Raw genomic sequence first — 21362 nt, 5'->3', positions numbered from 1 at the left:
TGGATTTCCTTCCCATTTAGGTCACCACAGAGCACTGAGTAGAGTTCCCGGTGCTGTACTGCAGGTTCTCATTAGTTGTCTACTTTATACGTGGTCTCAATAGCGTATACGTGTCAATCCCAATCTCCCAATTCCTCCCACCCCCAACCTTCCCCCTTGGTATCTGTACGTTCGTTCTCTGCATCTGTGTCTGTAAGTTTAAACAACAGCAAATGATGTGTTTTTAAACATGTATATTGAAGGTGTGCTTTAAGTACACATGGAAAACGTCTGCCTTGTGATCTAAATGGCAAACCAATCAGCTTGATCACTTTCTGTCAAAAGAGGTCTAACCTCATTTTTTAATTCAAATAAACAAGTTAATACTTCTCCCTCATGACAACCACCTTGTCTCTGAATTCTACTTCTAAGATGGAACGATAAGGCAGAGGGTTGTCGTGAGTTTGTCTCCTGGATAAAATAAGGGGCTGCTCCTCTTTGCTTCACTTTCGTGGCTCCTGTGAAATGTTTCCCTGGGGCACCCCTTACCCCCGGGCCTTTCTCCTTTTTTTTTTTTTGCCACGCTGTGCGGCATGCAGAACTTCCCCGACCAGGGATCGAACCTGCATCCCCTACAGTGGAAGCACAGAGTCTAAACCACTGGACCACTGGGCAAGTCTCCTTTCTAAAGGCTGGTGAAGAGTGACTGTAAGAGAACTTTCAGAGCAGACACTGTCTCAAGCACGTCAATTTTAGAAACGAATACATATGGAAGCTTAAAATCTGAAAGTGGATTCCCTCATCTGTGCCCATGTATCCCCTGGAAAGTCTTCATGTACCCCTAGGGTACATGGACCGCAATGGGAAGACCACTGGCCTCAAGGTTCCATGTCAGAGGTGGTGCCACTGACAGAGACACACAGATCAGAGGAGACAGCTGGCTCTGCTGGCAACAACTGAAGCCAGATAAAACTCTCACAGGGAGAGGCCGCAAAGGCAGGGCTGAGTCCTGGAAAATGCCTGTACTGAAGGGAGCCAAGCAAAAGAAACGGAGATAAAACAGAGAACAAGAGGTAAATGAGGACAGTACCCATGTGAGAAAGGAAGATGACTTCTGCGGTAGGAAAGGAGTTTAAAAACATCGAATGTGCCGGAAGTCTAAGGAGCGTGAGGAAGACGTTCACAATGAGGTCGTTAGTCACCGTGAAACAGAGCAGCACGAGGGACACGGGGGCTGGGACCTGGGGGCCAGCTAAGAACCGGGGGCTGGACCAAGAGGAAATGCAGGCTGGATGTGGAGGCGAGGCAGTAGGCAGTAAAAGACTGGCCAGAGAGCGTGGCCACTGAGTGAAGGGACGCATTTCTAAGACAGAGATGTTCTATCCATATGTGTGTTTTTTTTTGTTGGGGAGGGATGTCTCTGGATTCTTTCTGTTTGTATATGCTTGGGAGATGGCATGCTGCTTTGTTTTTTTTTTTTTAAATAAATTTATTTATTTATTTTTGGCTGCATTGGGTCTTCGTTGCTGTGCGCGGGCTTTCTCTAGTTGCGGCGAGCGGGGGCTGCTCTTCGTGTGGTGTGCGGGCTTCTCAATGCGGTGGCTTCTCTCGCTGTGGAGCACGGGCTCTAGGCGCACGGGCTGCAGTAGTTGTGGCACGCGGGCTCAGTAATTGTGGCTCATGGGCTCTAGAGTGCAGGCTCAGTAGTTGTGGCGCACGGGCTTAGTTGCTCTGCGGCATGTGGGATCTTCCCGGACCAGGGCTCGAACCCGTGTCCCCTACATTGGCAGGCAGATTCTTAACCACTGTGCCACCAGGGACATTCCCATATGTATTTTATGGAAGAAGACAAGCAGTATAGTGGGCCAGGACAGTATCTGTGGGAGAGCAACAAGCGTTTACCACAGAAAGAGGGAAGAAGCCCTGGCCCTTCCCCTGAGACTGGAGGGCGAGGTAAGGGGACTGGCAGAGAAACCTGGGAGGCGGGTGAGCAAGTTCAGGAAAAGAACCTTCCTCTCCTCAGTGAGATGGGTGGTGAGGGCTGTCCCTCGGGAAGAACGGCCGTGTAGGAGGAGCTGGATGAGACAGAGGGCTGCAGGGACCCCAGCCCACGCCCAGGGAATCAGTCAACCCGACTGATTCTCTTTGGAAAGGTTATCGAAAACAGGAGCGGGCAATTCCTCAGCTGTGGAACACGCTTCTTTCTTCAGAAGCTGGGACTGCGTAGGAGCATGGCAGAGAGCTCCCAAGTTCTGATTGAGAACATCGCCGCCAATGTCCGTGTCTCATTGTCTAAACGTAAGCAACTGATAGGAGCTGGGAGACAGGTGTGGCATGCCCACTTTCCTAGAAGTTCTGCAGGAAAAATTCTCAAGTAATTTAACTGGTAAAAACAAATCCATTATACAAAATGGAATGCCAAGTTGTCCTGTATTTTAAAGATACAACACGAGCCTTCAATGACACTTCTGTCTTTCAACAGCTGCGTTAGGCTGAGTCCCTGAGCCCCGGAGAGGATACCTTTGTTTAGTTTTCCACCCTGGCCTTCAGGGAGCTGTCCGCGGATAAACTGAAGAAGCTCTGCTTGAAATCCAAGCTTTTCTCCTTCTCTCCAGACTCAGAGGAAGATGTCCCTCCCTTCTCCTTAAACACCCTCCCCTCCTTCCCTTTGGTTCCAATCCTCTGAATTCTATCTACCCCAACCACTCTTAGGTGGGAACTTCGTCTGTGATCTTTCTTGCCAGCTTCCTCAGTCTTTTCTTCCCGATAATAACAAGTATTACCATCAATACTGGCAACTAACCTCTATCAAGGGCTTACCATGTGGCATGTATTGAGTTTTACACGAAAGTTAGGCACATTACCCCAGTGAGTCCTCACAACAACTATATGAGGTAAGTAATCATTTATGGTCTGCATTTTACGAATACAGGGACATCAAACACATCAAAGCAGTTATCTAACCTGTACTGACTGCTCGTGACTGATGAAGCTGGATCCACACATGACTCGGTCGCTCCGCACATTCCCTCCGCCCCCTTCCAAAGGCACAGCCCCACCCCTCTAGCCCCCGCTCCTTGGCCCCGTGCTGCTCCTTCCAGCTACTGCCCTTTTGCAGTCAACCTCCTAGAGTTGTGGTCTAGCTCATCGCCTCTGTTTCCCGTCTACCCATTTCTTCCTCGGCCTGCAGGAACGTGGTAACATACCCCCAGCCCAGGGCCACTTGCCCTCACCTCCTGTGAGAAGATCTGGTTCAGAGTGTCAATGGGCTCCTTGGAGTGAAGTGACGAAAAGTCATCTCAAACTCAAAATTCATGCTTATGGTCAGAGATAAAGGGATGGGGGACAGAGGATCTCAAAAGAAGGCTATGTCTGCCCATCACTGCTCTTAGGGCTTGTTTACTGACACGGTTATGGTGACTCTGCAGTTTCTGGTTAAAGGAGGTGGTTGGAAAAACCTGTTTCAGCCTTGCGTCATCTGGACGTTGGCAGTTTCCTAGACTATGTAATGTTCCCGTAGATAATGGGCATTTTGCTTTGGGCAACTGGAAAGCCACTTTCAGGATCGAATTTCAGTTCAATTTCCCCAAGCATCACAGACTAGAACATAAAACAGGACTGCTTCTGAATATGGCTTATTGGTAGATTATTTTTACCAAATATTTTCACATGATAATTTTATCATTCTTATTTCTACTGTGAAGATCTGCCACTCAAATTTCTTTTCTTTTCTTTCACCAAAGTGGAAATTCCTTGCGCTGAAGAACTATACAGAGAAAAGGAAGACAAGTAGAAACAGGGAAGACAGTGAGGCCCTGCGTGACACCGTCTCTTCTCGGGGACAGGTAACTGATGAGGCACTGAACGCTTCGAGCTGAGTTCCTGATCACTCTGCCAGCCGGAAGAACACGGGGAGGTTATGGACACCGAGGTGGGGATGAAGCTCGCCTTTGGAAGCTGTTCACGATGGCCCTGTTTCTCTTCTGCAGATTAGGTGCCAACACACCTTCCCCACTCCGACAGTCTGTACGGCTCGGGCTGAATCATATGCTGAATGGTGATTCGTAAGATCCAGATTCTTCGAACCCAAGAAACCTTAGGAATCACTGACTCCAAACCCTTCATTAGATAAGAAATTAAGGCCCAAAGGGGCTTCCCTGGTGGCGCAGTGGTTGAGAGTCCGCCTGCCGATGCAGGGGACGTGGGTTCGTGCCCCGGTCCGGGAAGATCCCGCATGCCGCGGAGTGGCTGGGCCCATAGGCCATGGCTGCTGGGCCTGTGCGTCCGGAGCCTGTGCTCCACAACAGGAGAGGCCACAACAGTGAGAGGCCCGCGTACCGCAAAAAAAAAAAAAAAAAAAGAAATTAAGGCCCAAAGGGGATAACTGGCACGCCTCGGGTTAACAGAGCAGAGCTGCAATTAGAACCCACATCCCTTGATTTCCATGTTGAGACTTTGCCGCATGCCTTGACACCTGGCAGTGGCCTGCGAGTGCGTCTCTAACAACCAGCTGTGTGCGTTTAAAGCTACAGCTGTATTATTCTCTGATTCTCTGTTCACCGACGCATACAGGCCCATGTTTACGTCTGCTTATCTTCCTATCTAAAACGATTCAAAAACTTCATTTCAGTGCTAAATTTAGGTGCTCTTCCCTACTTTCTTTCTTCATCAATTCTTGGGGACTCCCTGTCCCTACCCTCGTACTGTGCAGTTCATTCCTTGTTTTTTTTTTTTTGGCGGCATGCGGGCCTCCCACTGCTGTGGCCCCTCCCACTGCGGAGCACAGGCTCTGGACGCGCAGGCTCAGCGGCCATGGCCCACGGGCCCAGCTGCTCTGTGGCATGTGGGATCTTCCCGGATTGGGGCACGAACCCGTGTCCCCTGCATTGGCAAGCGGACCCCCAACCACTGCGCCACCAGAGAAGCCCTGGTTTCTTTTTTTTTCCTCCAATTTTTTGGCCATGCCACGTGGCTTGCAGAATCTTAGTTCCCCGACCAGGGATCGAACCCAGGCCCACAGTGGTGCAGGCGCCAGGTCCTAACCCCTGGACCACCAGGGAATTCCCTGTGCAGTTCATTTCTGAAAGTGACCTCCAGCTGAGTATCTCAAACGTTTTGACAACTGTAGTACAGGATTCAGGGAAACTGGGAGAAATGATCAAAATGTCCTGGGAAAAAATGAAGAACAGAGGGGACATTTTAAGGGTAAACTAGTAAACGGCTGTTACTTGTGAGAAAGAAAGGAAAAGTGTTCTTATGAAGATTAAGAAATATTAGTTTTTTTAGTCACTTGGCCCAAATAAACAACCTAAACCTGAAGTGCCCCGAAGTCCCACCAAAAGTCAGTCTTTAACTGCTTCACTCAAACCACGTGCTCTTGGTAGTTAATAAGCAAGGACTTCTTAAGCTTAGTGTCAATGACACACATGCCGGCGGGCTGGTGGAACCTGCTGCCAAAGCTGAGAAGTTGTAACACTACAACAGGCCAGCCCTGAAGCCGCCAATCCCCTCTGTGTGACCCTATGGGGAGCAGACACTCACAGGCGCTCACTGGCTTCTGAGCCCAGGAAAAGTCAGTCACCTGGCAGTGGCCAGCCCTCAGGGGTATCTCAAGCCTGATCAGATGGCAAAAGGGATGCTCGGAACACCGTCCTCATCTGTGAACATCTGGATTACAGTCTTTTCTGTACTACTACAGATTGTTCAAACGGTCACGTAGTTATTTTGTTATGACAAAAATTTATAGACCGAAAAGAATGCTAAGGCTGTTGACTAGCAGTTCTTCCCTTTAGTGGAACGGGGACAACGGATGTTGACTGACTTTGACGCACTTTAAGACACCGAAATGCCTTTTCTAGCAAAGATAAAGGGCACTCCTGTTGCTTATATTCAGTGCATTTTATCACATTTTAATTCTTTGCAAGTTAGCGAACCACATGGTGGCAACTTCTAGCCAGATTATCTGATTCTAGCTAGAATATCCCCGGACTCAGGAATCAGAGTAAACTGGTTTAGAAATTCAGCTCTGCCACTTGGGCGAATCACTTAGATTCTTTGTACCTTAATTGCTTCATCTCTGAAATAGGGATGTAAAGAAAAGAATGTTGCCCCCCCATTCCAGTTCTACAGGGACCACGCCATCAGGCACTGCAGTCACCCACCGACAATGCACCCAGAGGGGAATTCAGGATGGAGAAAAACTGGGCTTCGGATACGGGCCCTGGATAGTTAAGATGTATATCTAAGGAATAGTTTCAATCAGCCCAGATTCTTGCATCTTCCCATACAGAGAAAAGCACTAAAATCATTAATTTGAGATGTCTGCTCTTTGTGATTAGCAGTAATCTTTTGATGCTCAACTACATGTTTTTTCCCAGCAAAAAATTCCTATATATCCTGGCTCCTCCCTTGCCTCTTCGGGGCAGTTCCTCAGAGCTATCTGAGAGGCTGTTTCCAGGACTATAGTCCTCAGTAAGGTCCCCGAATGAAACTTAACTTGCAACTTTTAGGTTGTGCGTTTTTCTTTCAGCTGACAGGGAAAATATTAGCCATCTTGCAGGCTGGTGTGTAGATTAAAAGAGAAAATATCTGTAAAAGCATTATACATGTACTTCCTTGAGGCCACTTAAAAGATATTTACGGGGCTTCCCTGGTGGCGCAGTGGTTGAGAGTCCACCTGCCGATGCAGGGGACACGGGTTCGTGCCCCGGTCCGGGAAGATCCCACATGCCGCGGAGCGGCTGGGCCCGTGAGCCGTGGCCGCTGAGCCTGCGCGTCCGGAGCCTGTGCTCCGCAAAGGGAGAGGCCACAACAGTGAGAGGCCCGTGTACCGCAAAAAAAAAAAAAAAAAAAAAAGAGGATTTCTAGTAGCTCTTATGGGTCAATATTTTTAACCAGGGCCCTGTATGCTGTCCTCCAACTGTAATCAGTCTGTTCTACTTTTGTCTGAGGTATAAGCCATAGGAGCCTTAAAGCGTACCGTTCCAGTTGGCCTCTGCTTGCTGGCTTGCAAACAGAGGTTTTATATTTATGGACAGTAATCCAGAGTGGTGTCCATCTGAGTTTAGAATTGCTATCACAGCAGAAACTGGAAACCTCAAGAGCTATAAGCCATTCAGCACGTCTACATGGAAGCCACTTCTCATCAGAGCACATACAAATATACAGTGACCAGAACTTAGCCTCCTGGGCTCTCATATCCTCCTCAGATGTGCATACAACATATGCACACGAGTCCTCTATTTTTTGTTTATAGTGAATTCTTAATTGCCTGCAAAATTACTATCTCACCACTTATAATTTCATGTAGCAGGTATGACTATGTATACTTTTTTTTTTAACATCTTTATTGGAGTATAATTGCTTTACAATGTTGTGTTAGTTTCTGCTGTATAACAAGGTGAATCAGCTATACGTATACATATATCCCCATATCCCCTCCCTCTTGCGTCTCCCTCCCACCCTCCCTATCCCACCCCTCTAGGTGGTCACAAAGCACCGAGCTGATCTCCCTGTGCTATGCGGCTGCTTCCCACTAGCTATCTATTTTATATTTGGTAGTGTATATATGTCAGTGTTACTCTCTCACTTCGTCCCAGCTTACCCTTCCCTCTCCCCGTGTCCTCAAGTCCATTCTCTACATCTGTGTCTTTATTCATGTCTGACTATGTATACTTTTCTTATCAAAATGCCGTAGCAACATGATAGCTACTTGATACTGAAAAGTATCTTTAATTGACAAAGCTTTTTAATTTAAACTTAGCCTATGGTTAGCGTGAGGCATTTAAACCATCTACTTGACTTCACGTGAATCAAGAACAAAACCTGAATCTGATCATTTCTGGCCTGACCTTCTACCCGCTTTCTGGCCAACTGTCTCTATAATTCGAACGCAATGACACTTCCATCAGACGCCTCTATTACTAACAATTATAGTACACATGGTTTTCAGACAGAATCCTTCATTCAGGGTGTCCAGAGTTTCATGAATCTCACTTATCTTCAAAGCCACTGCTTGAATAGGGAGGAACTTAGATTTCAAAAGCAGTCCATTTTAAACCCAAAGGAAATTCTTATCCAGAAATTACTTATCCTTATTTTTAGTGTCTTACTCGCCCCCCGCTTCCCCTTCTTGTCTTGAAAATAGAGGTAAATAAAGATGCATGCAACATCTCTTGGGCTACACAAATCTTAGGCTTTAAGGTCTCTAGGAAGCTATTATTGCTTCATCAAGAGAACTCCAAGTGGGCCCTAAATCTCCTTACCCTTGACTTCAGCAACTGCTGGGAAAATGTCAACACACACACCCCTACCTTAAAAACTCTCTGCTTGGGCTTCCCTGGTGGCGCAGTGGTTGAGAGTCTGCCTGCCGATGCAGGGGACACGGGTTCGTGCCCCGGTCCGGGAGGATCCCACATGCTGCGGAGCGGCTGGGCCCGTGAGCCATGGCCGCTGAGCCTGCGCGTCCGGAGCCTGTGCTCCGCAACGGGAGAGGCCACAACAGTGAGAGGCCCGCGTACCGCAAAAAAAAAAACCAAAAAAACCCACAACTCTCTGCTTGAGAAGGACAGTTCACTTAGAACATCTCTCCCCGGCAGCTGCAATGAGGGCACCTAATTTTTGTTAAAGCTCCAAGTCACAACAGACGGTGTGGGTAATGATGATAGTTCTGATAATAAAGATGATAATGATATAATAACGTCATTGTTATAATGACATTAATCATATGATTCAAGAATGATCATAAGATTTGGAGAATAACAAGAGATGTTAGCAAACGGGGAAAACTAAGCCATAAAGAACCTGAGAGCATTTTGTTTATTTCAAAGATCACAGAATACAATGACATTTCAAAAAGTTTAAGGTACTATCAGGACATCAAGTATTACAAAACAGATACTTGAAGCCACACGCTAAACCCTTGATCCTCCAACGTCAGGGGAACCGGTAAAACCTGGAGGGCTTGTTAAACCAGACCACTGGGCCCCGTCCTCAGTTCCTCATTCAGTCGGTTGGGGGTGGACCTGAGAATCTGCGTGTCTAACGAGTTCCTAGGAGAGCTGATGCTGCTGGCCCCAAGACCACACTTGGAGTCTCCTGGGAAAGGAAGGAGATGAAGATCTATTGAGGGAAGGGAGAGAACGGTTACTTAAAACTACCCTGGGTCAGGCTTGCTCAGGTGTTTATACAGTTCATCTCGTTTAGTCCTCAGAGCTTCCCAAGGAGCAATGCTTCTCACGCTTTGCAGAGCAGAACGAGAGTGAACGCACACATGCGAAGGATCCGCTTAGGCAGTTCTCCAGAAATAAAACAGCTCTTTGATGACTATGTTATCTTTTAAAGTGCAGGTACATTTTGTATTCTGTTTCAAAATATTGCTGCTTGTTATGAATTAAACATAATTAAAGAATTATTGATCAGATACACTGCTTAACTCTTAACCTCAATTTCTTTAGTAAAGTTGGCCTTTGGGAACATGAGGAAGAGGATGGCTGAAGTTTAGTAATTGGTCGATGGTGAAACAGCTAGTAGTACATGTTTAATCTTTTTTTTTTTTTTTTTGGCTGTGCCGCGCAGCATGCGGGATCCTAGCTCCCTGACCAGGAATCAAACCCGTGCCCCCTGCAGGGCAGGCACGGAGTCTTAAGCACTGGACTGCCAGGGAAGTCCCAGTACATATTTAATCTTAATTAGTTTTAGAGACGCGCACATAGGCCCGCAGGTCTCTGAAGATGATGCGCGTCCTGCCAGCTTACTCAACCTACTCGGCCACCTGCACCTCCCACACACCTGAACACTCCACCAGGCTCTTCTCTGCTCCTCCTTTATGGAGCCTCTGTTGTTCTGGCCAAACTGGATTACTTGCTGTTCCTCAGAATTTTCTCACTTTTCCTGCTCTCCACATACATGCTCATTATTCTTTGCCGCTGGAAAGCTCCCTTTTTATTTCCACCTGACTAGAATCTTCCACACCTTTTAAGATCCAGCTGAAATGCCATTTCCTTTTTGAAGACCAAACCCCATTTTTAAAAGGCTGCTGGACGGGACTCCTTCAGTGAGTTCCCATGGCTGCCTGGACAGATTTAATGTCAGTGGGCATGTAATTGCTTTTGTTAAATTCCTCTGTGTGTATAATCTCATGGGCCCTGATTTACACACGCCTCTGCAAAGAAATGGTTCTGTTTGACATTAAAGTTATACTGGCATTCAAACATGAAGTTTCATGCAATGTAAGATATTGGAGTGTAGATAAAAAGTAGTTGGAAAGAGGGAAGGGCTATGGGGACATATGTATATGTATAACTGATTCACTTTGTTATAAAGCAGAAACTAACACACCATTGCAAAGCAATTATACTCCAATAAAGATGTTAAAAAAAAAGAAAATGAGTAAAATTCTAATTAATTGCTTTAAAGTCATGAATGTGTCAAACTGGTTTGTTGGAGCATTTATTTTCAAAAAAAAAAAAAAAAAGTAGTTGGAAAAATATATTTAAAAGAAATCCCCAACAGGAAGCTTTAGGTTATGATGAAATTTGTGGCTATGAATTAGAATAAAGTCTAAAATGTAGAATGTACCTAGCCTTTTAGGATAGCAGAAGAGGCTTTGAAAGTCATTTAGGACAACTCCCTTATTTCACAATCATAGAATTTTTGGAAACTGCTTTGTACTATGGTCTGAGGTCCCATTTGTTTAGTTAATGCAGTGCGATTTTCATCTTGCTTACCTTTGGTTTTCTTCATATTGCTACCCGAAGAAAGCTTTTTGCCCTGAATGATGATTTAGTTCTGAAGGGCCAGACCTGACTTTGGTCCAAAGGGAGCTTAACTGCAGGACCTCCTTTGATTTTAAAGGTTGCTAACCGTAGTGGTGCTAATTTGGAACCTCCGAGGAATGAGCCCTTACCCCCAAGTGCCATTGGTGAGTCCACCAGCCAAGCCACAGCTGCGGCCAAGCTTGGGGAGGAAGCTTGCGCTGGGCGGGGTGGCCATCCGCTTCATTTGGCCGGCGCCAGCTTTGGCCTCAGAGAGGTATCTCACATGCTGCTGACATCTTGGCTCAATCGCGTAGAATGAAAACAGTGAAGGACGCCAAGGGCCTTTGCCTTTCCCACCTCTGCATGCTCCCCCCAATCCCGAGGTGGTGGAGCAGGGATTTTAGAGGTGGGCAGAAACAGGTGTGACCTTAGGAAAGCTCTTCAACCTTTGGAGGTCCCAGTTCCCTATCTACACAAAGGAGATGATAAGAGTGCTGTAAATATCTTAGGGGTAATTGGCAAGCTTAGGTGGGGTATTGTTGAGCACTTTATAAATGGCAGCCACTGTCATTATCAGCAAAGGGCAGCAACATCAACACACTCTAGATTCTCTTCTGTGTGAGCTTCAGTCCCTCCCTGACTCAATTATGATATCACGATTGACTCCTAAAACTATATCTTTATTTATTTATTTTTGGCTGTATTGGGTCTTTGTTGCTGCATGCAGGCTTTCTCTAGTTGCGGCGAGAGGGGGGCATTGCGGTGGCTTCTCTTGTTGCGGAGCACGGGCTCCAGGCGTGTGGGCTTCAGTAGTTGTGGCACGTGGGCTTCAGTAGTTGTGGCTCGCAGGCTCAGTAGTTGTGGCTTGAGGGCTCTAGAGTACAGACTCAGTAGTTGTGGCGCACAGGCTTAGCTGCTCCACGGCATGTGGGATCTTCCCGGACCAGGGCTCGAACCCGTGTCCCCTGCACCGGCAGGCAGATTCTTAACCACTGCGCCACAGGGAAGTCCCTAAAACTACAACTTTAGTCCAACTTTTTTCCTGAACTGAACACTAGGCTTCACAATACAACCTGGAGGTGCCCTTGGAAGCTAAAGCAAGTCCAAAACTAGATCATTCCCTGGCACTGAGCACCATCTCCTCTTGACCTCTCATTTGTGAAAGACACTGTCACCTTTCTAGCTACGCTGGCAGAAAGACTCAGTTTGTTTTTTTTTTCAACTACTTCTTTATCCTCCATGGAATCAGTTGCCCAGTCATTCATTCACACATTCACTTATTCAACAATTATTTATTGGGCCTTTTCCATAAGCTAGGTACTGTATTAAACTCTGGGTACACAGTGACGAACAAAACTTACATGATTTCTGCCCTCATCTGCAAATATATAATTACACATTGGCATGTATACTTAGAAAGAGATTTCAGTCAGTAGGAGAAAGTACAGCAGGGGACTTAACTTAAAATGAGAGGCAGGAAAGAACTCTTGGAGGAAGTGAACATTTGAACTGAGGCCTGAAAGACGAAAAGGCTCTGTCAGGTAGGTAATGAGTGCAGCGCGTTGCTGGCAATGGGATCAGCAGGTACAAAGGCTCGAGGCTGGAAAGGACCTGATGCATTTTCTGAGGAACGGGGGGAAGGCCACGTGGCTACAAGGCTGTGAACTTGCTTGAGTCAAGGCGGGAGCAGGAGATTCCCAGTGGGGTATGGGAGCCCCTGAAGGGGTCTGAGTAGGAGAGGCGCAGGGTCGGACCACCCTGGCTGCTCTCAGAGAACGGACTGGGTGGGCAGGAAGAAATCAGAGACCCATCTGGGGGCTGCTCAGGTGGTTCTGGTGACAGATGGTCAGTGGCCGTGGTGATGGAGGAAAGTGGTGTATCTGGCACACAATTTGGAGGTGGTGTTGATAGGACTTGGTGATGGGGGTGAGGGGAGAGAGAGAAAGGGAGGTGGCAAGGCCGCTTCTTAGGCTTCTGGCTCGAGCAGCTGTGTAGATGAAAGTGGCCACGGAACCTACCTTCCAAAAGAGCCTCTACCGCTGTATCAGCTCCCAGTACAGTGCCAGCCACATCGCTCCCCTTTCAGGTATCTGGGAAGGCTCCCTATCACCTGCTTAAGCACACACTCCTTGCCTTGGCTTTCAAGGCTCCACGACCCACGTTTCCAGTCTTATTTCCCACCACTTCTCTCCTTAGGTTCTGCTTTGGTCCAGCTGGACCACTTCCTGTTCCCTGAATGTGTAACCACACATCCCTGCCTCGGTGCCCCCGGCTCACCCTATTCCTCCGTCTCACCATCTCCGTCTGCTGAAACCTTATTCAACGACTTTCAAGGTTCATTAAAGGGCCAGTGTTTAAATCTCACAAAGCTCTGTAACTCTCTGATGGCACTTAGACTCCTGCCTGTTACTGTGGTTATGACAGTACTTATCTTGTGCCCATTCCCTGCCCCCAACAGACCGTATGTCATACCTTCGGGTGCCCGGCCCTATTACTCATTCTGCACCACCGCCCTTGCCCTCACAAGGCTCAAGTACAGGGCTTCACCCACAGTAGGTACATTTTACTGAATTCGTTTGGGACAATTCATGTTATTAATTATGCTAAGGAACGCTGAAACCCAAGTTTTTGAGGCCGAGATGTTTTCCAGTAGCATCTGGCAGCACCAGAGCTCACAGCAGAATTTATCTTCCACCAAAACTCCTGGCAAATCATATGCAACACAAACCATGCCTCCCACAACAGTCCTCTGCCTGCTCAAAATACTCCAGTGCAGCAGTGCTCGTAAGCTTACCCTTTCCGCGAAGTACGGAATATTAAAAATCACAGCCTCTAACTCAGGATATTTCAAACTGCTTGTTGTAACCCATTAATGGGTCATGAAATCAATTTAGCAGGTCATCAACAATACTAAAAAATAAAATAGAAAATAGCCAAACACACTGCCTATACACAGGATGAGTAATGTTTCCTGAAACTTTTGCTTCCAATGCAAGCATTCACCTATGTGTATAATGGGTCATGACGTAAGACATATTTCTTATCATGGGTCTCAGTTAAAAAGGTTTAAAGGCTGGGTGGCCCACCTCAAGATTGGCACACAGAACTCAAGTAGGGAGAGTAAGATGTTAAGGAAAAAGTAATGAGACTATCTAATTAAAATAGTAATGAGGGGATAATCATATGATTCAGTAACGATAATAATATTTGGAGAATAACAAGAGATGTTAGCAAATGGGGAAAACTAAGCCATAAAGAAACTGAGAGCATTTTGTTTATTCCAAAGATCATAGGATACAATGATGTTTCAAAAAGTTTAGGTATTGGGACTTCCCTGGTGGCGCAGTGGTTAAGGATCCGCCTGCCAACGCAGGGGACATGGGTTCGAGCCCTGGTCCGGGAAGATCCCACATGCTGCGGAGCAACTAAGCCTGTGCACCACAACTACTCAGCCTGCGCTCCAGACCCCGCAAGCCACAACGACTGGGCCTGTGTGCTGCAACTACTGAAGCCTGAGCGCCTAGAGCCCGTGCTCCGCATCAAGAGAAGCCACCGCAAGAAGCCTGAATACTGCAACAAAGAGTAGCCCCCCGCTCGCCGCAACTAGAGAAAGACTGGGCGCAGCAATGAAGACTCAACACAGCCAAAAATAAATAAAAATTAAAAAAATAAAGCTCCCTTAAAAAATGTCGAGTACAATTTAAAAAAAAGTAATGAGACTATCCCTTTAAAATGTAAATGTCTGATATCAATATATAATACCTAACCCTTCCCTCAGGGTACCTGCATTTAGGTGCTTTTAACCCACATTAATCTCATTAGTAGAAAGTGAAGAAAGTGAGTCAGAAATCATTTCGGACTACAGGCCTTCTTGGTACCTCAAGCAAGGATTTCCTCCAGTATCCCAGCTCCCCAAGAGAGCTGGTTCAGGAACTCCATTGCTGAAAAGCTACTGGTTTCTAGGTTACAATACACAGAAGTGATAATACCTTTGTAAGAGAAACATATTTACAACCAGAATGCACCCTTTCTTCCACACACTTGTCAACAAGCTTATCAATTTATGTTTCTATGTATTTATTTAACATAAACCTAGAAAATACAGTCCTATACATCCACGTGCAAGACCTATGCCTGATCTGAGGTAACGTGAACCCCAAGTTGATCTAAACGTGAGATATACTGTGAGGTACTGAAGGCAATAGCGCATGTGGGATAGGAAGGGGGGATGTGGGAAATGGTACAATGGACAAGGGGGCTCAGGAGTGTGGTAGATGTATTATGCCAAGTGTTTATTACTTTGATGCTTGGTGGTAATGAGAGGATGAGGTTAGAGGGGTGGGATACGGAGAAAACAATTTTCTAGACAGCTGTATGCACCACGATAGTATATAGTAGTCCACCAGGAGAGTACAGGCTGTATTTGATTATGTCAGCACTAAAAGGACAGATTCCAAGTCCTAATTCCAGCCCCAGCTCCATTTAACAGGTTGCCCCTTATAATTTGTTGCTTCTTGTGTTACATTCTCAATTTATAGTTGAGACATCAACAGTGAGCTTCCTAAGGAATGAAATGTAAACACTCTTAATTGCCAATTAGAATACCAACAAATAACTGGGCCAGAGACAAGGATGAAGAAGTAGGAAGTTCAAAGTTGGTATGGTGCAGAGAAACTTAGATTGAGGTACTGATAAATTTGGGTTAGATCTGGGTGATGTGACATGAAGCAAGTCACACAACCAAACGTTCTGTCCGCCTCTAAAATTTTACAGTTCTACAAGGGAGGGAAAAGGTGACCTTCATCTGGAAGAAAGGAAGATTATACTGGTTTGGTGTGTAATAGGCAAGTGACAATGACATTACCCAAGGTTGTTTAAATATGAATTAATGCCTCTCCCATTATCTAGATCGGGTTAGGTGATATATGTGAGTGTCTCTACTGACTACTGGATAACTTTCAAATTTCTTTCCCGGCATTTAAGGCTTTCCACATCTGCCCAAGTTATCTCAAATTTCTTGTGGTTCAGACCCACTCTTGCCCCCCAGTCTTGTGTGCTTAGTTCTTCCCCACCCCTACTCTCCTAGCTAATGTCCCATAACCTTCCTAAAACCTTCCAGCTACTCAAATATTTATGTATCAGCTCTTCACCTTTGAACTCCTACAAGACTTTACAGCAGTCCTATCAGATAGGCATTATCGTCCTCATTTCATAAATAAGAAAACTGAGGCTCAGAGAGGTTAAGCGGTTTGCCCAGGGTCCCACAGTTTGTAAGCAGCAGCAGGGCTGGGTCTGATTTGTTTTCCAAGTCCACACACTTTTTTTTTCTCTCATTGTGCCATGCTGCTTCCGTGTATTAAAAAACCACGGAGAAAGGATGCAGTAAAAAAGTCTATAAACCAGTTATAATACAGTTTGTTGTGACATAAATGCAGATACAAAACATCCTTTGAACCACGTGTGCAATAAACGCTTGGGGTAGCATGGGTAGTTTTTAAGAAGTTGCCACTCTTGTTTCCCAAGCCCAGTATTAAAGCGATATTCCAGGGTAAATGACAGGTGTAAGGCTGAGGAAAAGAAAAAGCAATATGGTATAAGAGCAAAATATTAGAAGCGGGACAAAAAGATGAAGGTGTAATACAAGCTGGAAATGCACAAGAGACACTCAGAATATGCAAGTATGGAGTATGGGGCTGAGGGGGCCCATAGGACTAAAATATCTAAGTTAGGGGGCCTATAACTGCCAATAAGAAGCGCACGTGTGTGACGGTTGATATTAATAACAGCAGTACACATGGACAGAGAGAACTCCAGAGAGAGACAAATAAGGACGGGTCGCCGGGACACAGGGTAGAGCATGGCAGGATGAGAGGGTGGTGGCGCCTAATGAGGGGCCAGAAGGGTACAGCAGGGGTCGAAGGGAAAGGTGAAGAGGTTCAGAGGGCATGTCGCCCCCAGACTCGGGACTAGACTCGTCTTCCTCTCCACAGCTGGTTGGTGTGTTCTAGGATTCACATCTGCACCCCACAAAGCCCTCCAGGTGGCTCCGGGAAGAGGGGGCGGTCACTTCCCCGTTCCTTGGGGACTCCGCGAGGGGTCCTTACCTAGGAAGATGGAGATGATGAGCCGCAGCGCCTGTTCTGACGCGCCCAGGGACGTCGCCAACTTGTTAAGGCTCAGGTTCTGGAAACCGCCCCGCAGCACCGTCGCCAGCTCCGCCGCCGCTCCCACGTCCCCCTCGGCTGCGGACGCCATCTTAGTTCCGGGCGTCCCCCGGGGACCCCTCAGCTCCGCGCGCCCCAAATGTGGGCACAACGCTGGAGCTTCACCCCCAATTCCGGCCCGGAGCCCGCCCACGGCGTGCGCATTGGCTGCAGGACCGCCCAGCGGCTCCGGGATCAGCCGATCATTGGTCGGCCCGGGCAGGGGGCGGGGCCTCACGCCGCAAGGTAGGCAGGGGGCGGGGACGAACGTTTGTAAGGCAAAGGTGACTCGGGCCGAGAATGAACGCGGGGCCGGCAGGGGGCGGGGCTCGGAATCGGGAACTAGACCCTTGATTGGAAAAGTCAGAAGCCGACGGCGCGGCGACTGTACAACTCAGTTCTAACAGCTCGGGGGAGGAGTCGGGGCGGGCGAGAGTCCGGCCGGCTCGAGCGCTGCCTCCCCATTGGCTGAGACGGAGCAGGCGAGAGTCAGGGCGGGGGGGCCGTCACCCGATCGCGAGGTTACTCTCGGTCGCCGGCGCGCCGGGGTTACTGGGGCATGTAACGGGAGGGCGGGAATTCCTGCCGCGGGCTCGCGAGCGCCCTCTAACGGCGCCTCGGCCGTTTTTGAACCGTTAGGCACGCCGCCTTCCCTCCCCGAGGGTGGGGAGAGCCCGGCGCCCCCAGCACTCTTTGCCTGCTCCTTTGATTTCATGTAACTTCCTGTATTAAAACTACCTACCCCCGAGAGGCGATGCAGTTAAGATATGCTGATTTAGTCCTTATGATTTTAATTAAAAATTAAACTAGTTTGTCACTATTCAGGTAATACAGGTTCAAGATCAAAGTGCAAAGAGGATAGAGACTGAAGACAAAATAAAAGTCCTTTCTTCCCACCTTGCTTCCCATTCTTACTTCCACTGTTCAGATTAGGCTAACGAAAATGTACCAGGGCCTGTGCTGGGCTCTGAGCCCAGAGCTGTGGAGTGGGGATGGCGCACGGTCATATAAAGCGTGTAATTGCAAGAGAAAGGAACAAGGTTCCGTGAGAATACTTAACAAAGGAACACTAAGAGTTTCCAGTAACCACTGGAATTCGTGGAGCATTCTTGTACAATTACAGCTAATACTTCTATAGCACTTCGCGCTTTATGCAGCTCTGATACCCATATTATTTCGCTTAATTGATTATGAAACAGGATATTTATTATTACGATGTCCTCTTACAGACACAGAGGCTTGGAGAAATTAAGGAACTCGCTAAGTTCCTTCCCTAGTAAGGGGCAGCGACAGAATTGAAACCTTAAATTTCACCTCCCTCCTCTTTTTTGGGGGACAAAATTTAAAAAAAAATCAGAGAAGTCAAGAATAATATAACATCCCCCAGATTAAGAAACAAACATCACATGTACAGCTGAAGAGCCTGGTGTATCCCTTCCACAGGGCATTTCCCTCCTTTCCTTCTCAGAGGTCACCTCCTTTCTGACTTTGGTACTTATCAACCCCATGCCTATTTTTATACTTTACACTCTGTATATATCCATAAACAATTATAATATAGTTTTGCATGCTTTTAAAGTTTATATTTATGGTTACAGTGAATGTATCATTTTGCAACTTGTTTTTATGCTTAACATCTTTATTGAGACATTCATGTTTCTACATGTAGCTGTAATACAGTCGTTTTAACTGTGAAGTAACATTGCACTGTTTGATTATACCACAATTATTTTTCATGATTATGTTGAGGAATACTTGGATCACTTACTATTCATGTATTTCTTTTATTACAAACATGGCAGCTGTGGACATTCTCCTTTAAGCAACAGTGAAAGTTTCTCTAGGGCTGTAACTCCAAATGGATTTTTTTTTTTTTTTAAATTAACTGGGGTCTATTGTAGGAAACACATTGCTACCCAGTATACACACATGCTCATACACTACGCAACTAATATGTACACGCATGTGTGCAGCGTGTGTATGTGATGTGTTCTCTTATATTTTCTATTCTATTTTAATTCATTAAAAAAATTGCTCATCAGGATCCACTAACTTGATATCACTACTTGCTCAGTGTAGAAAACACCCCTCTAGGGTTTATAACCAGGAGGGGAATCATGAGTTGTAAGGTTTGCACACCTTCAATTTTACTAGATTTTGCCTAATTGAAGTGTTTGGCTAAATGTTACTTAAGACCCTTAAAATCTTTGATTTGCTGAATAAGTAAGATATATTTATTAAAGCATCTAGTTAGTTAGACCCTATTTAAAAATAGACGAAGTCGGTTTCTTTTCGTTTTGTGCAATTAGGTAATATGTCTGCCCCTTCTTACACCTCTGGTTTTCCAAGACAAGAGTCTGTGTGGCAAGAGGCTGTGTCTCCGTTGACACAACAGATTCCTGTTTGCCTTTCCCCTCAGGTGTTTGATCGGCTACATTCCCTTCATTCTTCCTACTGTTCCAACGCAGCACCGGTTTCTCCAGTTACACTAGCTGCTGAGCTGGTGAGTGGGAGAAGATTAAGATTATATGGCCTCTTACTTTATAATGCAGCACATTCATGGAGGGTTTAGTAAGTCAGGTTCTGTGCTGGTCCCTCGATGCAAAGATCCATAAGAGACAGTCCCTGCCCACAGGAAGCTCTGTGTATGGGGGAAGAGAGACATGAAAAGATAATTATAAACCAAAGTGGTTGTGTCTGTATAGAAATAAGCATCAGGTATTAGTGAAATCCCTCCTCCCTCATTACTGCTTTTCCCCGCCCTGTCCTTCCTTCTTTAGCAAGTTCAGTATTTCCTTCTACTCCCTTTCCTCTGGCTCATTGACCTCTACTATCTATTACTATCTGCAGGGCTTCCCACCTTAAAACACCTTTCCTTTCTCTGAGGTTACTGGCCTCTTTTCCCTCCTGACCGTACTTGTGGAGAAACAGTCTGGTCGGAGTTCACTCAATATCCAGGTATGGGTTTACAACTTCTCAACCCCCTTGCAGTAAGCTTGAGACCACATGACTAGTTATGGCCCATGGACTGTAAGCAGAAATGAAGCGTCATTTCCTGGCCCAGGAGGTGCACAGCTAGTGTGACTCCCAAATCTCTCTCTTCCCTAGATAGTAGCACATACAGAGGCCATGCGTCCTGTCTGGTATAGTATGAGATGGAGGAAGCCGCCCAACTGGCAACTTGCTCAACACTTAGCTTAAGCGAAAAGTAAACATTTGTGGTATTAAACCCCAAGATTTAAGGTTACTGCTTTAACTTACCCTGACTAAGACACTTACCCACCAGTCTTTATACCCATTAGAACTTGGTACTCATTTGCACCACTTATGAAACTATTCACACAAAGGCCACCAACTATTCCTTAATAGTTACATGTACTCTCCCTTCTCCATCTCACTTTTTTTTTTTTTTTTTTTTTTTTGCGGTACGCGGGCCTCTCACTGCTGTGGCCTCTCCCGCTGCGGAGCACAGGCTCCGGACGCGCAGGCTCAGTGGCCATGGCTCACGGGCCCAGCCGCTCCGTGGCATGTGGGATCTTCCCGGACCGGGGCACGAACCCGTGTCCCCTGCATCGGCAGGCGGACTCTCAACCACTGCACCACCAGGGAAGCCCTCCATCTCATTTTTAATAACCTTGTGTTTTTTTTTGCCTGCGCTGCCCAGCTTGCAGAATCTTAGTTCCCCCACTAAGGATCGAATCCGCACCCCTGCAGTGGAAGTGCAGAGTCCTAACCACGGACCTCCAGGGAATTAAATCCCTCCATCTCATATTCTTAATTTTCAAGAACTCTTTATGCTAAGATAGCATCTTTTTTCCCCCCACAGCATTCTTGTTTTATGGATGAACTTTGCTATACTAGCCATCTGAGAAGATTAATTAGGGATTTGGGGGGATTTTTTATTTGTTTACTTATATTTCTTCTTTTATTCCCTGCATTTTTCCTTTTCCCTCAGGATTTCTGCTTTCCTTTTGTTTCTTTTATCTCTTTTAAGATGCCGACTGTCCTTTCTAATACAAACAAGGCATTACAAAGTTGATTGGATATATGGACCCTGAGTAGGGCTTGTTGACTGGTGAATTTCCCTGAAGAGGATTGGGCTGGGAGCTCCCCTTTTGACCTAGAAACTTCCAAATGTCTGTATGTGGAGGGTTTATTTATTTTTTATTTATTAAAAATTTTTAAATTCTATTTTAGGGCTGCATCGGGTCTTCGTTGCTGCACTCTTCGTTGCAGTGGGCAGGCTCAGTAGTTGCGGCACCCAGGCCCTGGAGTGCACGGGCTTCAGCAGTTGTGGCTCGCGGGCTCTAGAGCGCAGGCTCGGTAGTTGTGGCGCACGGGCTTAGTTGCTCCGCGACATGTGGGATCTTCCTGGACCAGGGATCGAATCTGTGTCCCCTGCATTGGCAGGCAGATTCTTAAC

At 46.5% G+C, this 21362-nt stretch overlaps 1 protein-coding gene across 1 annotated transcript in view; it reads right to left on the bottom strand.

The window, feature by feature from the left end:
• The window catches only part of LPCAT3 (lysophosphatidylcholine acyltransferase 3), a 29831-nt gene extending 12725 nt beyond the window's left edge, over positions 1-17106 (bottom strand). Inside the window, exon 1 of the mRNA XM_030834553.3 lies at positions 16841-17106. Within this exon, the coding sequence (XP_030690413.1) occupies positions 16841-16991 (151 nt within the window). The 5' untranslated portion in view covers positions 16992-17106. The remainder of the gene's footprint in view (positions 1-16840) is intronic.
• Positions 17107-21362: the final 4256 nt, after the last annotated feature.

The sequence above is a fragment of the Globicephala melas genome, chromosome 10, assembly GCF_963455315.2.
Source record: "Globicephala melas chromosome 10, mGloMel1.2, whole genome shotgun sequence".
Lineage (NCBI taxonomy): Eukaryota > Metazoa > Chordata > Mammalia > Artiodactyla > Delphinidae > Globicephala > Globicephala melas.
Note: the sequence above shows the minus strand (reverse complement) of the source record. Positions and strands in the feature narration are given on the sequence as shown.